The sequence below is a fragment of the Telmatherina bonti genome (genome assembly GCF_933228915.1).
Source record: "Telmatherina bonti genome assembly, chromosome: 13".
NCBI lineage: Eukaryota > Metazoa > Chordata > Actinopteri > Atheriniformes > Telmatherinidae > Telmatherina > Telmatherina bonti.
The window spans coordinates 3553109-3568313 of record NC_136611.1 but is presented as its reverse complement, the minus strand read 5'-3'; the positions used below and the strand labels follow the sequence as shown (position 1 = coordinate 3568313).

The 15205-nt window shown below is 56.0% G+C and overlaps 1 protein-coding gene across 1 annotated transcript in view; it reads right to left on the bottom strand.

Moving 5' to 3' along the window:
- Positions 1 to 212: 212 nt before the first annotated feature.
- Positions 213 to 15205, bottom strand: part of gramd2b (GRAM domain containing 2B) — a gene marked incomplete at both ends in the record, with an annotated part of 47593 nt that continues 32600 nt past the window's right edge. Inside the window, 4 exons of the mRNA XM_079251178.1 lie at positions 213 to 254; positions 647 to 731; positions 3378 to 3482; positions 4162 to 4231. Coding sequence (XP_079107304.1) covers positions 213 to 254; positions 647 to 731; positions 3378 to 3482; positions 4162 to 4231 — 302 coding nt within the window. The remainder of the gene's footprint in view (positions 255 to 646; positions 732 to 3377; positions 3483 to 4161; positions 4232 to 15205) is intronic.

Sequence of the window (15205 nt, the reverse complement as noted above, 5' to 3'; positions counted from 1 at the left end):
TTCTGGTTTGGAGGTTGTGCTGCTCCAGGGATTTCGTTGCATTCTATCCAGACCATTTCAAGACTGAGTTTCCATGGCAACAGATAAGATGATCATCAGATTAGCTCTCTGAAGTCCAGATAATCACGTGTTTTTATCTTTGTAGGACAGAAATCGTGTTTTTAAGAAACGTAAATGTTCTTAGTCTACATTCAGCAGACTTTCCAGAACACTCAGGCAGCTTCTTCCAGCAGCTTCTGCAGGTTCTTCTGCACCTAAAAAAACAAATGATGGGTTTAATGACCAAACGTTTGGGGAAAATTAAAATTTGTTTTAATATGAAGATTTATTTGTCCCTTCAGAAAAAGTTAAAGTGTAGTGCAAAATGTGTCCACCAGGGGGCAGAAGACAGGTTCCGGATTGTCTTCAACAGGGTTTCCAGTAAATACTTTATAATAACATAATGCAAAAAGTCTCAGAATCTGGATCAGATATGATAAAACGTGAAGCTGGGAAGCAGCAGGCCTGAAATGACACGAGTGCAGACTGATGGATGAGGGACAGGCTCTTCTTCCAATAATCACATCTCTGCCTATAAATCATTGATTACTGCGATCAGGCAGGTTATGTTGCCGGTTATGTTGCAGGTAGCTTAGAAGTGACCAACCTTCTCCAGCTTCAGCAGGTTGATGGTGAGCAGATCAGAGAAAACCTCCATGTTCACTTCCGAACTCCGGGAGAGGATGCTGTTTCTGGAAAACACACAACACGGGAAGGAGTTGTGAGGAATCTGAGCTGTAACAGAACACGTCACAAATGATTTGCCAGGAATTCGGACATTAAATCAGAATCACGTGCTCGTTATTCTTCATCCCAGAATGTTTATGTAAAATTTCACATGTCGTGGTCGTCGTGGTCTGATGACGATGATGATGATGATAAACAGGACTTTTTACATACAAGCTTTCATTGAACCAGAAGCATTTATAGTTCCATGATCCATCATCCATCCATCCATCCATCCATCCATCCATCATCCATCCATCATCCATCATCCATCCATCATCCATCCATCATCCATCCATCCATCCATCATCCATCCATCCATCCATCCATCCATCATCCATCCATCCATCCATCCATCATCCATCCATCATCCATCATCCATCCATCATCCATCCATCCATCCATCCATCATCCATCCATCATCCATCATCCATCATCCATCCATCATCCATCCATCCATCCATCATCCATCCATCATCCATCCATCCATCCATCATCCATCCATCATCCATCCATCCATCCATCATCCATCATCCATCCATCCATCCATCCATCATCCATCCATCATCCATCATCCATCATCCATCATCCATCCATCATCCATCCATCATCCATCCATCCATCCATCATCCATCCATCATCCATCCATCATCCATCCATCCATCCATCATCCATCCATCATCCATCCATCCATCCATCATCCATCCATCCATCCATCCATCATCCATCCATCATCCATCCATCCATCCATCCATCATCCATCCATCCATCCATCCATCCATCCATCATCCATCCATCATCCATCCATCCATCCATCCATCATCCATCCATCCATCCATCCATCATCCATCCATCCATCCATCCATCCATCCATCATCCATCCATCCATCATCCATCCATCATCCATCCATCCATCCATCCATCATCCATCATCCATCCATCCATCCATCCATCATCCATCCATCATCCATCCATCCATCCATCCATCCATCCATCATCCATCCATCCATCCATCCATCATCCATCCATCATCCATCCATCCATCCATCCATCCATCATCCATCCATCATCCATCATCCATCCATCATCCATCCATCATCCATCCATCCATCCATCATCCATCCATCCATCCATCCATCCATCATCCATCCATCATCCATCCATCATCCATCCATCCATCCATCCATCATCCATCCATCATCCATCCATCATCCATCCATCCATCCATCATCCATCATCCATCATCCATCCATCATCCATCCATCATCCATCCATCCATCCATCATCCATCCATCATCCATCCATCATCCATCCATCCATCCATCATCCATCCATCATCCATCCATCCATCCATCATCCATCCATCCATCCATCCATCATCCATCCATCATCCATCCATCCATCCATCCATCATCCATCCATCCATCCATCCATCCATCCATCATCCATCCATCATCCATCCATCCATCCATCCATCATCCATCCATCCATCCATCCATCATCCATCCATCCATCCATCCATCCATCCATCATCCATCCATCATCCATCCATTCATCCATCCATCCATCATCCATCCATCCATCCATCATCCATCCTTCATCCATCCATCATCCATCCTTCATCCATCCATCATCCATCCACCACCCATCCATCATCCATCCTTCATCCATCCATCTATCCATCCACCCATCCATCATCCACCCATCCATCCATCCATCCATCCATCCATCCATCCATCCATCCATCCGTCTGTCCATCCATGTGGGTTTGGGTCCAGACTTCCTTCTCATCTTTCAGCTCATCCGGGGAAGTCTGGAGGCATTCCCAGTCCAGTCCAGAGACATCGTTCTTCCCACGTGTCCTTGTTCTCCTCATGTTGGGACATTCCTGGACCACTCCATCAGGGTGAAGTCCAGTAGGCAGATGTCTGATCAACCTCGTCTGGTTCCTCTGGATGTGGAGGAGCAGCAGTTCTACTCTGATCTCTGACAAAGCTTGTATCTTTCAGGATGAGCCCAGAGAATCAGAGGAGGAAACTCATTTCAGACACTTGTATTCATGATCATGCTCTTTCGGTCTCTAAACATATCTGATGTCCCTCTGTGAGGGAAAAAACACTAAATCCAGATCTTTCAGTTCTGATTCTTTTTTACAAAGACAGACCGCTGCAGAGTCCACATCACTGCAGGTGCTGCACTGAACCACCTGTAGACCTGCTACTCCACCCTTCCCTCATTCCTGAACAAGATCCCGACATACAGGAACTCCTTTGGTTGGGGCAGGACCTCATTCCTCATCTTGAGTGGACACTCCACCTTTTCCAGCTGAGGTCCTCATCTCAACATCTTCATTCTGGAGCAGGAGATCATGACGTGATGAAGCCAACAGAACCACACCAACGGCAAAAAGCTGAGACCTGAGCCTGAGTCCGGTAAGGGGGGGTTCGTAGGCACAAAAGGCGTCAGGACCCGTCTCGGGTTTGTTATAGTTTGGAAAAAGTGAAGTTACGTCCACCTGTGAAGGTCATGTTCGGTTTCAGGTTCTTTCTGACATACAGGAAGCTGAATATGTGGAACTTTCTGTGAGAACATAAACTGCTGTGAGGACTCACTCATTGTGGCTGAACTCTGTGATGGAGCCGAGCGTCGTCAGTCTCTGCTCCAAAGATAAGATCTTAAACGCCAGATAACAGGAAGACAAGACCAGGACACACACTCTGAGGACAAACACACACCAAGAAGATCAGGACCTGAATGTGAACCTGGATCTGGACCAGCTCGGGGAGAGAACAAGAGACCACAACAGCTCTGCTTATTTCTGCATCCGTCTCCCGGGTCGCGTTCGAGTATAATTTGATCCATTTTCAGAGCTTCGCGACACAGAAAACAGGGAGGGGGGGGGCGGTTGTGTAGCTGGCACTTAATCAGCGAAAGGAATAAATCAGAGAAGAAGAAGAGGAACAGGAGGCAGATGATGCAGAAACTGCCACATAAAATGTGTCAGAAGGAGTTGAGGAGGACAGAAACAAACTTCATGGTTCTCTTCTTCTTCTGGTGCTTTTGGACGGTTGTAAACAGCTTTAAATCGCTGCATTACTGCAACCAAACATTGTCAGAACTCTCAACACAGCAGACTCAACGACCATAAAAGATGTATGAAAGTATGACGGCGATGTTTGAAACGGACGTTACCGTTTGCAGGACTGGAGCTTTACACAAACATCTACGTCCTTTTGATAAAAACCATTATTCTCCACGATAAAGACAGAGGCGGAGATTTTACACGTATAATTTGGTCCATAAAGTGGAGTAGTACCACTGCAGACTGTGGACAGTGTTGAGCTGATGTATGACCTGCGAACGGTCATTCGGATTCCCCACCGTCGTCATGTTTACCGTCTGAAACTGACGTCAGAACTCGGTGGGGTCCGCTGAACTCTGCACTGCCCCCTGGTGGCTGCGTTGGCTAACGCAAGGGAAGCGTGTGAGAGCAGTGATGTTTGAAACGGATTAAAAATGAGCAGAAATGGATCTTAAGGCGGCCAGAAGAAGCAGGTCTGGATCCCACCGTGGGCAGCTCCGTCTCCAGATCTGAACCCACATCACAACCCAGCAAGCAAAGCTGGTTGGCAGAAAGTTCCCCAACGTGAAAAATCTCCACCAGATGCTCATTTCTGAAGTTCTGATATCATGGACATCAAGAAATATATCGTCAGCAGCTTATGGAAATTATGAAAAACTGGTCAGTTCACCAAGACCTGGACTCAGAACTGGACTCAGACCTGGACTCAGACCGGGACTCAGACCTGGACTTAGACCGGGACTCAGACCGGGACTCAGACCTGGACTCAGACCGGGACTCAGACGTGGACTCAGACCGGGACTCAGACCTGGACTCAGACCTGGACTCAGACCTGGACTCAGACTGGGACTCAAACCTGGACTCAGACTGGGACTCAGACCTGGACTCAGACCGGGACTCAGACCTGGACTCAGACCTGGACTCAGACCTGGACTCAGACCGGGACTCAGACCTGGACTCAGACCGGGACTCAGACCGGGACTCAGACCTGGACTCAGACCTGGACTCAGACCTGGACTCAGACCGGGACTCAGACCGGGACTCAGACCGGGACTCAGACCTGGACTCAGACCGGGACTCAGACCGGGACTCAGACCTGGACTCAGACCTGGACTCAGACCTAGACTCAGACCGGGACTCAGACCTGGACTCAGACCTGGACTCAGACCTGGACTCAGACCTGGACTCAGACCGGGACTCAGACCTGGACTCAGACCGGGACTCAGACCGGGACTCAGACCTGGACTCAGACCTGGACTCAGACCTGGACTCAGACCGGGACTCAGACCTGGACTCAGACCGGGACTCAGACCGGGACTCAGACCTGGGACTCAGACCTGGACTCAGACCGGGACTCAGACCTGGACTTAGACCTGGACTCAGACTGGGACTTAGACCTGGACTCAGACCGGGACTCAGACCGGGACTCAGACCTGGACTCAGACCGGGACTCAGACCGGGACTCAGACTGGGACTCAGACCTGGACTTAGACCTGGACTCAGACCTGGACTCAGACCGGGACTCAGACCGGGACTCAGACCTTGACTCAGACCTGGACTCAGACCGGGACTCAGACCGGGACTCAGACCTGGACTCAGACCGGGACTCAGACCGGGACTCAGACCGGGACTCAGACCGGGACTCAGACCTGGACTCAGACCGGGACTCAGACCGGGACTCAGACCTGGACTCAGACCGGGACTCAGACCTAGACTCAGACCGGGACTCAGACCGGGACTCAGACCGGGACTCAGACCGGGACTCAGACCTGGACTCAGACCTAGACTCAGACCGGGACTCAGACCGGGACTCAGACCTGGACTCAGACCTGGACTTAGACCTGGACTCAGACCTGGACTCAGACCTGGACTCAGACCGGGACTCAGACCGGGGACTCAGACCGGGACTCAGACCTGGACTCAGACCTGGACTCAGACCGGGACTCAGACCTGGACTCAGACCTGGACTCAGACTGGGACTCAAACCTGGACTCAGACTGGGACTCAGACCTGGACTCAGACCGGGACTCAGACCGGGACTCAGACCTGGACTCAGACCGGGACTCAGACCTGGACTCAGACTGGGACTCAGACCTGGACTCAGACCGGGACTCAGACCTGGACTCAGACCGGGACTCAGACCTGGACTCAGACCGGGACTCAGACCTGGACTTAGACCTGGACTCAGACCTGGACTCAGACCGGGACTCAGACCTGGACTCAGACCTGGACTCAGACCGGGACTCAGACCTGGACTCAGACCGGGACTCAGACCTGGACTCAGACCTGGACTTAGACCTGGACTCAGACCGGTACTCAGACCTGGACTCAGACCTGGACTCAGACCTGGACTCAGACCGGGACTCAGACCTGGACTCAGACCTGGACTCAGACCGGGACTCAGACCTGGACTTAGACCTGGACTCAGACCTGGACTCAGACCTGGACTCAGAACGGGACTCAGACCTGTACTCAGACCTGGACTCAGACCGGGACTGAGACCGGGACTCAGACCTGGACTCAGACCGGGACTCAGACCTGGACTTAGACCTGGACTCAGACCTGGACTCAGACCGGGACTCAGACCTGGACTCAGACCTGGACTCAGACCTGGACTCAGACCTGGACTCAGACCGGGACTCAGACCTGGACTCAGACCTGGACTCAGACCGGGACTCAGACCTGGACTCAGACCTGGACTCAGACCTGGACTCAGACCGGGACTCAGACCTGGACTTAGACCTGGACTCAGACCTGGACTCAGACCTGGACTCAGACCGGGACTCAGACCTGGACTCAGACCGGGACTCAGACCGGGACTCAGACCTGGACTCAGACCGGGACTAAGACCTGGACTCAGACCTGGACTCAGATCGGGACTCAGACCGGGACTCAGACCTGGACTTAGACCAGGACTCAGACCTGGACTCAGACCTGGACTCAGACCGGGACTCAGACCGGGACTCAGACCGGGACTCACACCGGGACTCACACCGGGACTCAGACCTGGACTCAGACCGGGACTCAGACCTGGACTCAGACCTGGACTCAGACCTGGACTCAGACCGGGACTCAGACCTGGACTCAGACCTGGACTCAGACCGGGACTCAGACCTGGACTCAGACCTGGACTCAGACCGGGACTCAGACCTGGACTGAGACCTGGACTGAGACCTGGACTCAGACCTGGACTCAGACCTGGACTCAGACCTGGACTTAGACCTGGACTCAGACCGGGACTCAGACCTGGACTCAGACCGGGACTCAGACCGGGACTCAGACCGGGACTCAGACCTGGACTTAGACCTGGACTCAGACCTGGACTCAGACCGGGACTCAGACCTGGACTCAGACCTGGACTCAGACCTGGACTCAGACCTGGACTCAGACCGGGACTCAGACCTGGACTCGGACCTGGACTCAGACCGGGACTCAGACCGGGACTCAGACCTGGACTCAGACCTGGACTCAGACCGGGACTCAGACCGGGACTCAGACCTGGACTGAGACCTGGACTCAGACCGGGACTCAGACCTGGACTCAGACCGGGACTCAGACCTGGACTCAGACCTGGACTCAGACCGGGACTCAGACCTGGACTTAGACCTGGACTCAGACCTGGACTCAGACTGGGACTCAGACCTGGACTCAGACCGGGACTCAGACCGGGACTCAGACCTGGACTCAGACCTGGACTCAGACCGGGACTCAGACCTGGACTCAGACCGGGACTCAGACCTGGACTCAGACCTGGACTCAGACCTGGACTTAGACCTGGACTCAGACCTGGACTCAGACCTGGACTCAGACCTGGACTCAGACCTGGACTCAGACCTGGACTTAGACCTGGACTCAGACCGGGACTCAGACCGGGACTCAGACCTGGACTCAGACCGGGACTCAGACCGGGACTCAGACCTGGACTCAGACCAGGACTCAGACCTGGACTTAGACCTGGACTCAGACCGGGACTCAGACCGGGACTCAGACCTGGACTCAGATCTGGACTCAGACCTGGACTCAGACCTGGACTCAGACCTGGACTCAGACCGGGACTCAGACCTGGACTCAGACCGGGACTCAGACCTGGACTCAGACCTGGACTCAGATCTGGACTTAGACCTGGACTCAGACCTGGACTCAGACCTGGACTCAGACCTGGACTCAGACCGGGACTCAGACCTGGACTCAGACCTGGACTCAGACCTGGACTCAGACCTGGACTTAGACCTGGACTCAGACCTGGACTCAGACCTGGACTCAGACCTGGACTCAGACCGGGACTCAGACCTGGACTCAGACCTGGACTCAGACCGGGACTCAGACCTGGACTCAGACCGGGACTCAGACCGGGACTCAGACCTGGACTCAGACCGGGACTCAGACCGGGACTTAGACCTGGACTCAGACCTTGACTCAGACCGGGACTCAGACCTGGACTCAGACCTGGACTCAGACCGGGACTCAGACCTGGACTCAGACCGGGACTCAGACCTGGACTCAGACCTGGACTCAGACCTGGACTTAGACCTGGACTCAGACCTGGACTCAGACCTGGACTCAGACTGGGACTAAGACCTGGACTTAGACCTGGACTCAGACCTGGACTCAGACCTGGACTCAGACCGGGACTCAGACCTGGACTTTGACCTGGACTCAGACCTGGACTCAGACCGGGACTCAGACCTGGACTCAGACTGGGACTCAGACCTGGACTTAGACCTGGACTCAGACCTGGACTCAGACCTGGACTCAGACCGGGACTCAGACCGGGACTCAGACCGGGACTCAGACCTGGACTCAGACCGGGACTCAGACCTGGACTCAGACTGGGACTCAGACCTGGACTCAGACCGGGACACAGACCTGGACTCAGACCGGGACTCAGACCTGGACTCAGACCGGGACTCAGACCTGGACTTAGACCTGGACTCAGACCTGGACTCAGACCGGGACTCAGACCTGGACTCAGACCTGGACTCAGACCGGGACTCAGACCTGGACTCAGACCGGGACTCAGACCTGGACTCAGACCTGGACTTAGACCTGGACTCAGACCTGGACTCAGACCTGGACTCAGACCTGGACTTAGACCTGGACTCAGACCGGGACTCAGACCTGGACTGAGACCGGGACTCAGACCGGGACTCAGACCTGGACTTAGACCTGGACTCAGACCTGGACTCAGACCTGGACTCAGACCTGGACTCAGAACGGGACTCAGACCTGTACTCAGACCTGGACTCAGACCGGGACTCAGACCGGGACTCAGACCTGGACTCAGACCGGGACTCAGACCTGGACTTAGACCTGGACTCAGACCTGGACTCAGACCTGGACTCAGACCGGGACTCAGACCTGGACTCAGACCTGGACTTAGACCTGGACTCAGACCTGGACTTAGACCTGGACTCAGACCTGGACTCAGACCTGGACTCAGACCGGGACTCAGACCTGGACTCAGACCTGGACTCAGACCGGGACTCAGACCGGGACTCAGACCTGGACTCAGACCTGGACTCAGACCGGGACTCAGACCTGGACTCAGACCTGGACTCAGACCTGGACTCAGACCGGGACTCAGACCTGGACTCAGACCGGGACTCAGACCGGGACTCAGACCTGGACTCAGACCGGGACTCAGACCTGGACTCAGACCTGGACTCAGATCGGGACTCAGACCGGGACTCAGACCTGGACTTAGACCTGGACTCAGACCTGGACTTAGACCTGGACTCAGACCTGGACTCAGACCTGGACTTAGACCTGGACTCAGACCTGGACTCAGACCGGGACTCAGACCTGGACTCAGACCTGGACTCAGACCGGGACTCAGACCTGGACTCAGACCGGGACTCAGACCTGGACTGAGACCGGGACTCAGACCTGGACTTTGACCTGGACTCAGACCTTGACTCAGACCGGGACTCAGACCTGGACTCAGACCTGGACTCAGACTGGGACTCAGACCTGGACTTAGACCTGGACTCAGACCTGGACTCAGACCTGGACTCAGACCGGGACTCAGACCTGGACTTTGACCTGGACTCAGACCTGGACTCAGACCGGGACTCAGACCTGGACTCAGACTGGGACTCAGACCTGGACTTAGACCTGGACTCAGACCTGGACTCAGACCGGGACTCAGACCTGGACTCAGACCTGGACTCAGACCGGGACTCAGACCTGGACTCAGACCGGGACTCAGACCTGGACTCAGACCTGGACTTAGACCTGGACTCAGACCTGGACTCAGACCTGGACTCAGACCTGGACTTAGACCTGGACTCAGACCGGGACTCAGACCTGGACTGAGACCGGGACTCAGACCGGGACTCAGACCTGGACTTAGACCTGGACTCAGACCTGGACTCAGACCTGGACTCAGACCTGGACTCAGAACGGGACTCAGACCTGTACTCAGACCTGGACTCAGACCGGGACTCAGACCGGGACTCAGACCTGGACTCAGACCGGGACTCAGACCTGGACTTAGACCTGGACTCAGACCTGGACTCAGACCTGGACTCAGACCGGGACTCAGACCTGGACTCAGACCTGGACTTAGACCTGGACTCAGACCTGGACTTAGACCTGGACTCAGACCTGGACTCAGACCTGGACTCAGACCGGGACTCAGACCTGGACTCAGACCTGGACTCAGACCGGGACTCAGACCGGGACTCAGACCTGGACTCAGACCTGGACTCAGACCTGGACTCAGACCTGGACTCAGACCTGGACTCAGACCTGGACTCAGACCGGGACTCAGACCTGGACTCAGACCTGGACTCAGATCGGGACTCAGACCGGGACTCAGACCTGGACTTAGACCTGGACTCAGACCTGGACTTAGACCTGGACTCAGACCTGGACTCAGACCTGGACTTAGACCTGGACTCAGACCTGGACTCAGACCGGGACTCAGACCTGGACTCAGACCTGGACTCAGACCGGGACTCAGACCTGGACTCAGACCGGGACTCAGACCTGGACTGAGACCGGGACTCAGACCTGGACTTTGACCTGGACTCAGACCTTGACTCAGACCGGGACTCAGACCTGGACTCAGACCTGGACTCAGACCTGGACTCAGACCGGGACTCAGACCTGGACTCAGACCGGGACTCAGACCGGGACTCAGACCTGGACTCAGACCGGGACTCACACCGGGACTCAGACCTGGACTCAGACCGGGACTCAGACCTGGACTCAGACCGGGACTCAGACCTGGACTCAGACCGGGACTCAGACCTGGACTCAGACCGGGACTCAGACCTGGACTCAGACCGGGACTCAGACCTGGACTCAGACCGGGACTCAGACCTGGACTCAGACCGGGACTCAGACCTGGACTCAGACCTGGACTGAGACCTGGACTGAGACCTGGACTGAGACCTGGACTCAGACCTGGACTCAGACCTGGACTCAGACCTGGACTTAGACCTGGACTCAGACCGGGACTCAGACCTGGACTGAGACCTGGACTCAGACCGGGACTCAGACCTGGACTGAGACCTGGACTCAGACCGGGACTCAGACCTGGACTCAGACCTGGACTCAGACCTGGACTCAGACCGGGACTCAGACCTGGACTCAGACCTGGACTCAGACCGGGACTCGGACCTGGACTCGGACCTGGACTCAGACCGGGACTCAGACCGGGACTCAGACCTGGACTCAGACCTGGACTCAGACCGGGACTCAGACCGGGACTCAGACCTGGACTGAGACCTGGACTCAGACCGGGACTCAGACCTGGACTGAGACCTGGACTCAGACCGGGACTCAGACCTGGACTCAGACCTGGACTCAGACCTGGACTTAGACCTGGACTCAGACCTGGACTCAGACCGGGACTCAGACCTGGACTCAGACCTGGACTCAGACCGGGACTCAGACCGGGACTCAGACCGGGACTCAGACCTGGACTGAGACCGGGACTCAGACCGGGACTCAGACCTGGACTCAGACCTGGACTCAGACCTGGACTCAGACCGGGACTCAGACCTGGACTCAGACCTGGACTCAGACCGGGACTCAGACCTGGACTCAGACCTGGACTCAGACCGGGACTCAGACCGGGACTTTGACCTGGACTCAGACCTTGACTCAGACCGGGACTCAGACCTGGACTCAGACCTGGACTCAGACCTGGACTCAGACCTGGACTCAGACCGGGACTCAGACCTGGACTCAGACCGGGACTCACACCGGGACTCAGACCTGGACTCAGACCGGGACTCACACCGGGATTCAGACCTGGACTCAGACCGGGACTCAGACCTGGACTCAGACCTGGACTCAGACCGGGACTCAGACCTGGACTCAGACCTGGACTTAGACCTGGACTCAGACCTGGACTCAGACCTGGACTCAGACCGGGACTCAGACCTGGACTCAGACCTGGACTCAGACCTGGACTTAGACCTGGACTCAGACCTGGACTCAGACCTGGACTTAGACCTGGACTCAGACCTGGACTCAGACCTGGACTCAGACCGGGACTCAGACCTGGACTCAGACCGGGACTCAGACCTGGACTCAGACCTGGACTCAGACCGGGACTCAGACCTGGACTCAGACCTGGACTCAGACCGGGACTCAGACCTGGACTCAGACCTGGACTCAGACCGGGACTCAGACCGGGACTCAGACCTGGACTCAGACCGGGACTCAGACCGGGACTTAGACCTGGACTCAGACCGGGACTCAGACCTGGACTCAGACCTGGACTCAGACCGGGACTCAGACCTGGACTCAGACCGGGACTCAGACCTGGACTCAGACCTGGACTCAGACCTGGACTTAGACCTGGACTCAGACCTGGACTCAGACCTGGACTCAGACTAGGACTCAGACCTGGACTTAGACCTGGACTCAGACCTGGACTCAGACCTGGACTCAGACCGGGACTCAGACCTGGACTTTGACCGGGACTCAGACCTGGACTCAGACCGGGACTCAGACCTGGACTCAGACCTGGACTCAGACCTGGACTCAGACCTGGACTTAGACCTGGACTCAGACCTGGACTCAGACCTGGACTCAGACCGGGACTCAGACCTGGACTCAGACCGGGACTCAGACCGGGACTCAGACCTGGACTCAGACCGGGACTCAGACCGGGACTCAGACCTGGACTCAGACCGGGACTCAGACCTGGACTCAGACCTGGACTTAGACCTGGACTCAGCCCGGGACTCAGACCTGGACTCAGACCTGGACTCAGACCTGGACTCAGACCTGGACTTAGACCTGGACTCAGACCTGGACTCAGACCTGGACTCAGACCTGGACTTAGACCTGGACTCAGACCTTGACTCAGACCGGGACTCAGACCTGGACTCAGACCTTGACTCAGACCGGGACTCAGACCGGGACTCAGACCTGGACTCAGACCTGGACTCAGACCGGGACTCAGACCTGGACTCAGACCTGGACTCAGACCGGGACTCAGACCGGGACTTTGACCTGGACTCAGACCTTGACTCAGACCGGGACTCAGACCTGGACTCAGACCTGGACTCAGACCGGGACTCAGACCGGGACTCAGACCTGGACTCAGACCGGGACTCACACCGGGACTCAGACCTGGACTCAGACCGGGACTCACACCGGGATTCAGACCTGGACTCAGACCTGGACTCAGACCTGGACTCAGACCGGGACTCAGACCTGGACTCAGACCTGGACTCAGACCTGGACTTAGACCTGGACTCAGACCTGGACTCAGACCTGGACTCAGACCTGGACTCAGACCGGGACTCAGACCTGGACTCAGACCTGGACTCAGACCTGGACTTAGACCTGGACTCAGACCTGGACTCAGACCTGGACTCAGACCTGGACTTAGACCTGGACTCAGACCTGGACTCAGACCTGGACTCAGATCGGGACTCAGACCTGGACTCAGACCTGGACTCAGACCGGGACTCAGACCTGGACTCAGACCTGGACTCAGACCGGGACTCAGACCTGGACTCAGACCGGGACTCAGACCGGGACTCAGACCTGGACTCAGACCTGGACTCAGACCGGGACTCAGACCTGGACTCAGACCTGGACTCAGACCTGGACTCAGACCGGGACTCAGACCTGGACTTAGACCTGGACTTTAACCGGGACTCAGACCGGGACTCAGACCTGGACTCAGACCGGGACTCAGACCTGGACTCAGACCTGGACTCAGACCGGGACTCAGACCTGGACTCAGACCGGGACTCAGACCTGGACTGAGACCTGGACTCAGACCTGGACTCAGACCTGGACTTAGACCTGGACTCAGACCTGGACTCAGACCTGGACTCAGACCGGGACTCAGACCTGGACTTAGACCTGGACTTTAACCGGGACTCAGACCGGGACTCAGACCTGGACTCAGACCGGGACTCAGACCTGGACTCAGACCTGGACTCAGACCGGGACTCAGACCGGGACTTAGACCTGGACTTTAACCGGGACTCAGACCTGGACTCAGACCGGGACTCAGACCGGGACTCAGACCTGGACTCAGACCTGGACTCAGACCGGGACTCAGACCTGGACTCAGACCTGGACTCAGACCGGGACTCAGACCTGGACTCAGACCTGGACTCAGACCGGGACTCAGACCTGGACTGAGACCTGGACTGAGACCTGGACTCAGACCTGGACTCAGACCTGGACTTAGACCTGGACTCAGACCGGGACTCAGACCTGGACTGAGACCTGGACTCAGACCGGGACTCAGACCTGGACTCAGACCGGGACTCAGACCTGGACTCAGACCGGGACTCAGACCTGGACTCAGACCTGGACTCAGACCGGGACTCAGACCTGGACTTGGACCTGGACTCAGACCGGGACTCAGACCGGGACTCAGACCTGGACTCAGACCTGGACTCAGACCGGGACTCAGACCGGGACTCAGACCTGGACTGAGACCTGGACTCAGACCGGGACTCAGACCTGGACTGAGACCTGGACTCAGACCGGGACTCAGACCGGGACTCAGACCTGGACTCAGACCGGGACTCAGACCGGGACTCAGAAATGGACTCAGACCTGGACTTAGACCTGGACTCAGACCTGGACTCAGACCTGGACTCAGACCGGGACTCAGACCTGGACTCAGACCGGGACTCAGACCTGGACTCAGACCTGGACTTAGACCTGGACTCAGACCTGGACTCAGACCTGGACTCAGACCTGGACTTAGACCTGGACTCAGACCTGGACTTAGACCGGGACTCAGACCGGGACTCAGACCGGGACTCAGACCTGGACTCAGACCGGGACTCAGACCAGGACTCAGACCTGGACTCAGACCAGGACTCAGACCTGGACTTAGACCTGGACTCAGACCGGGACTCAGAC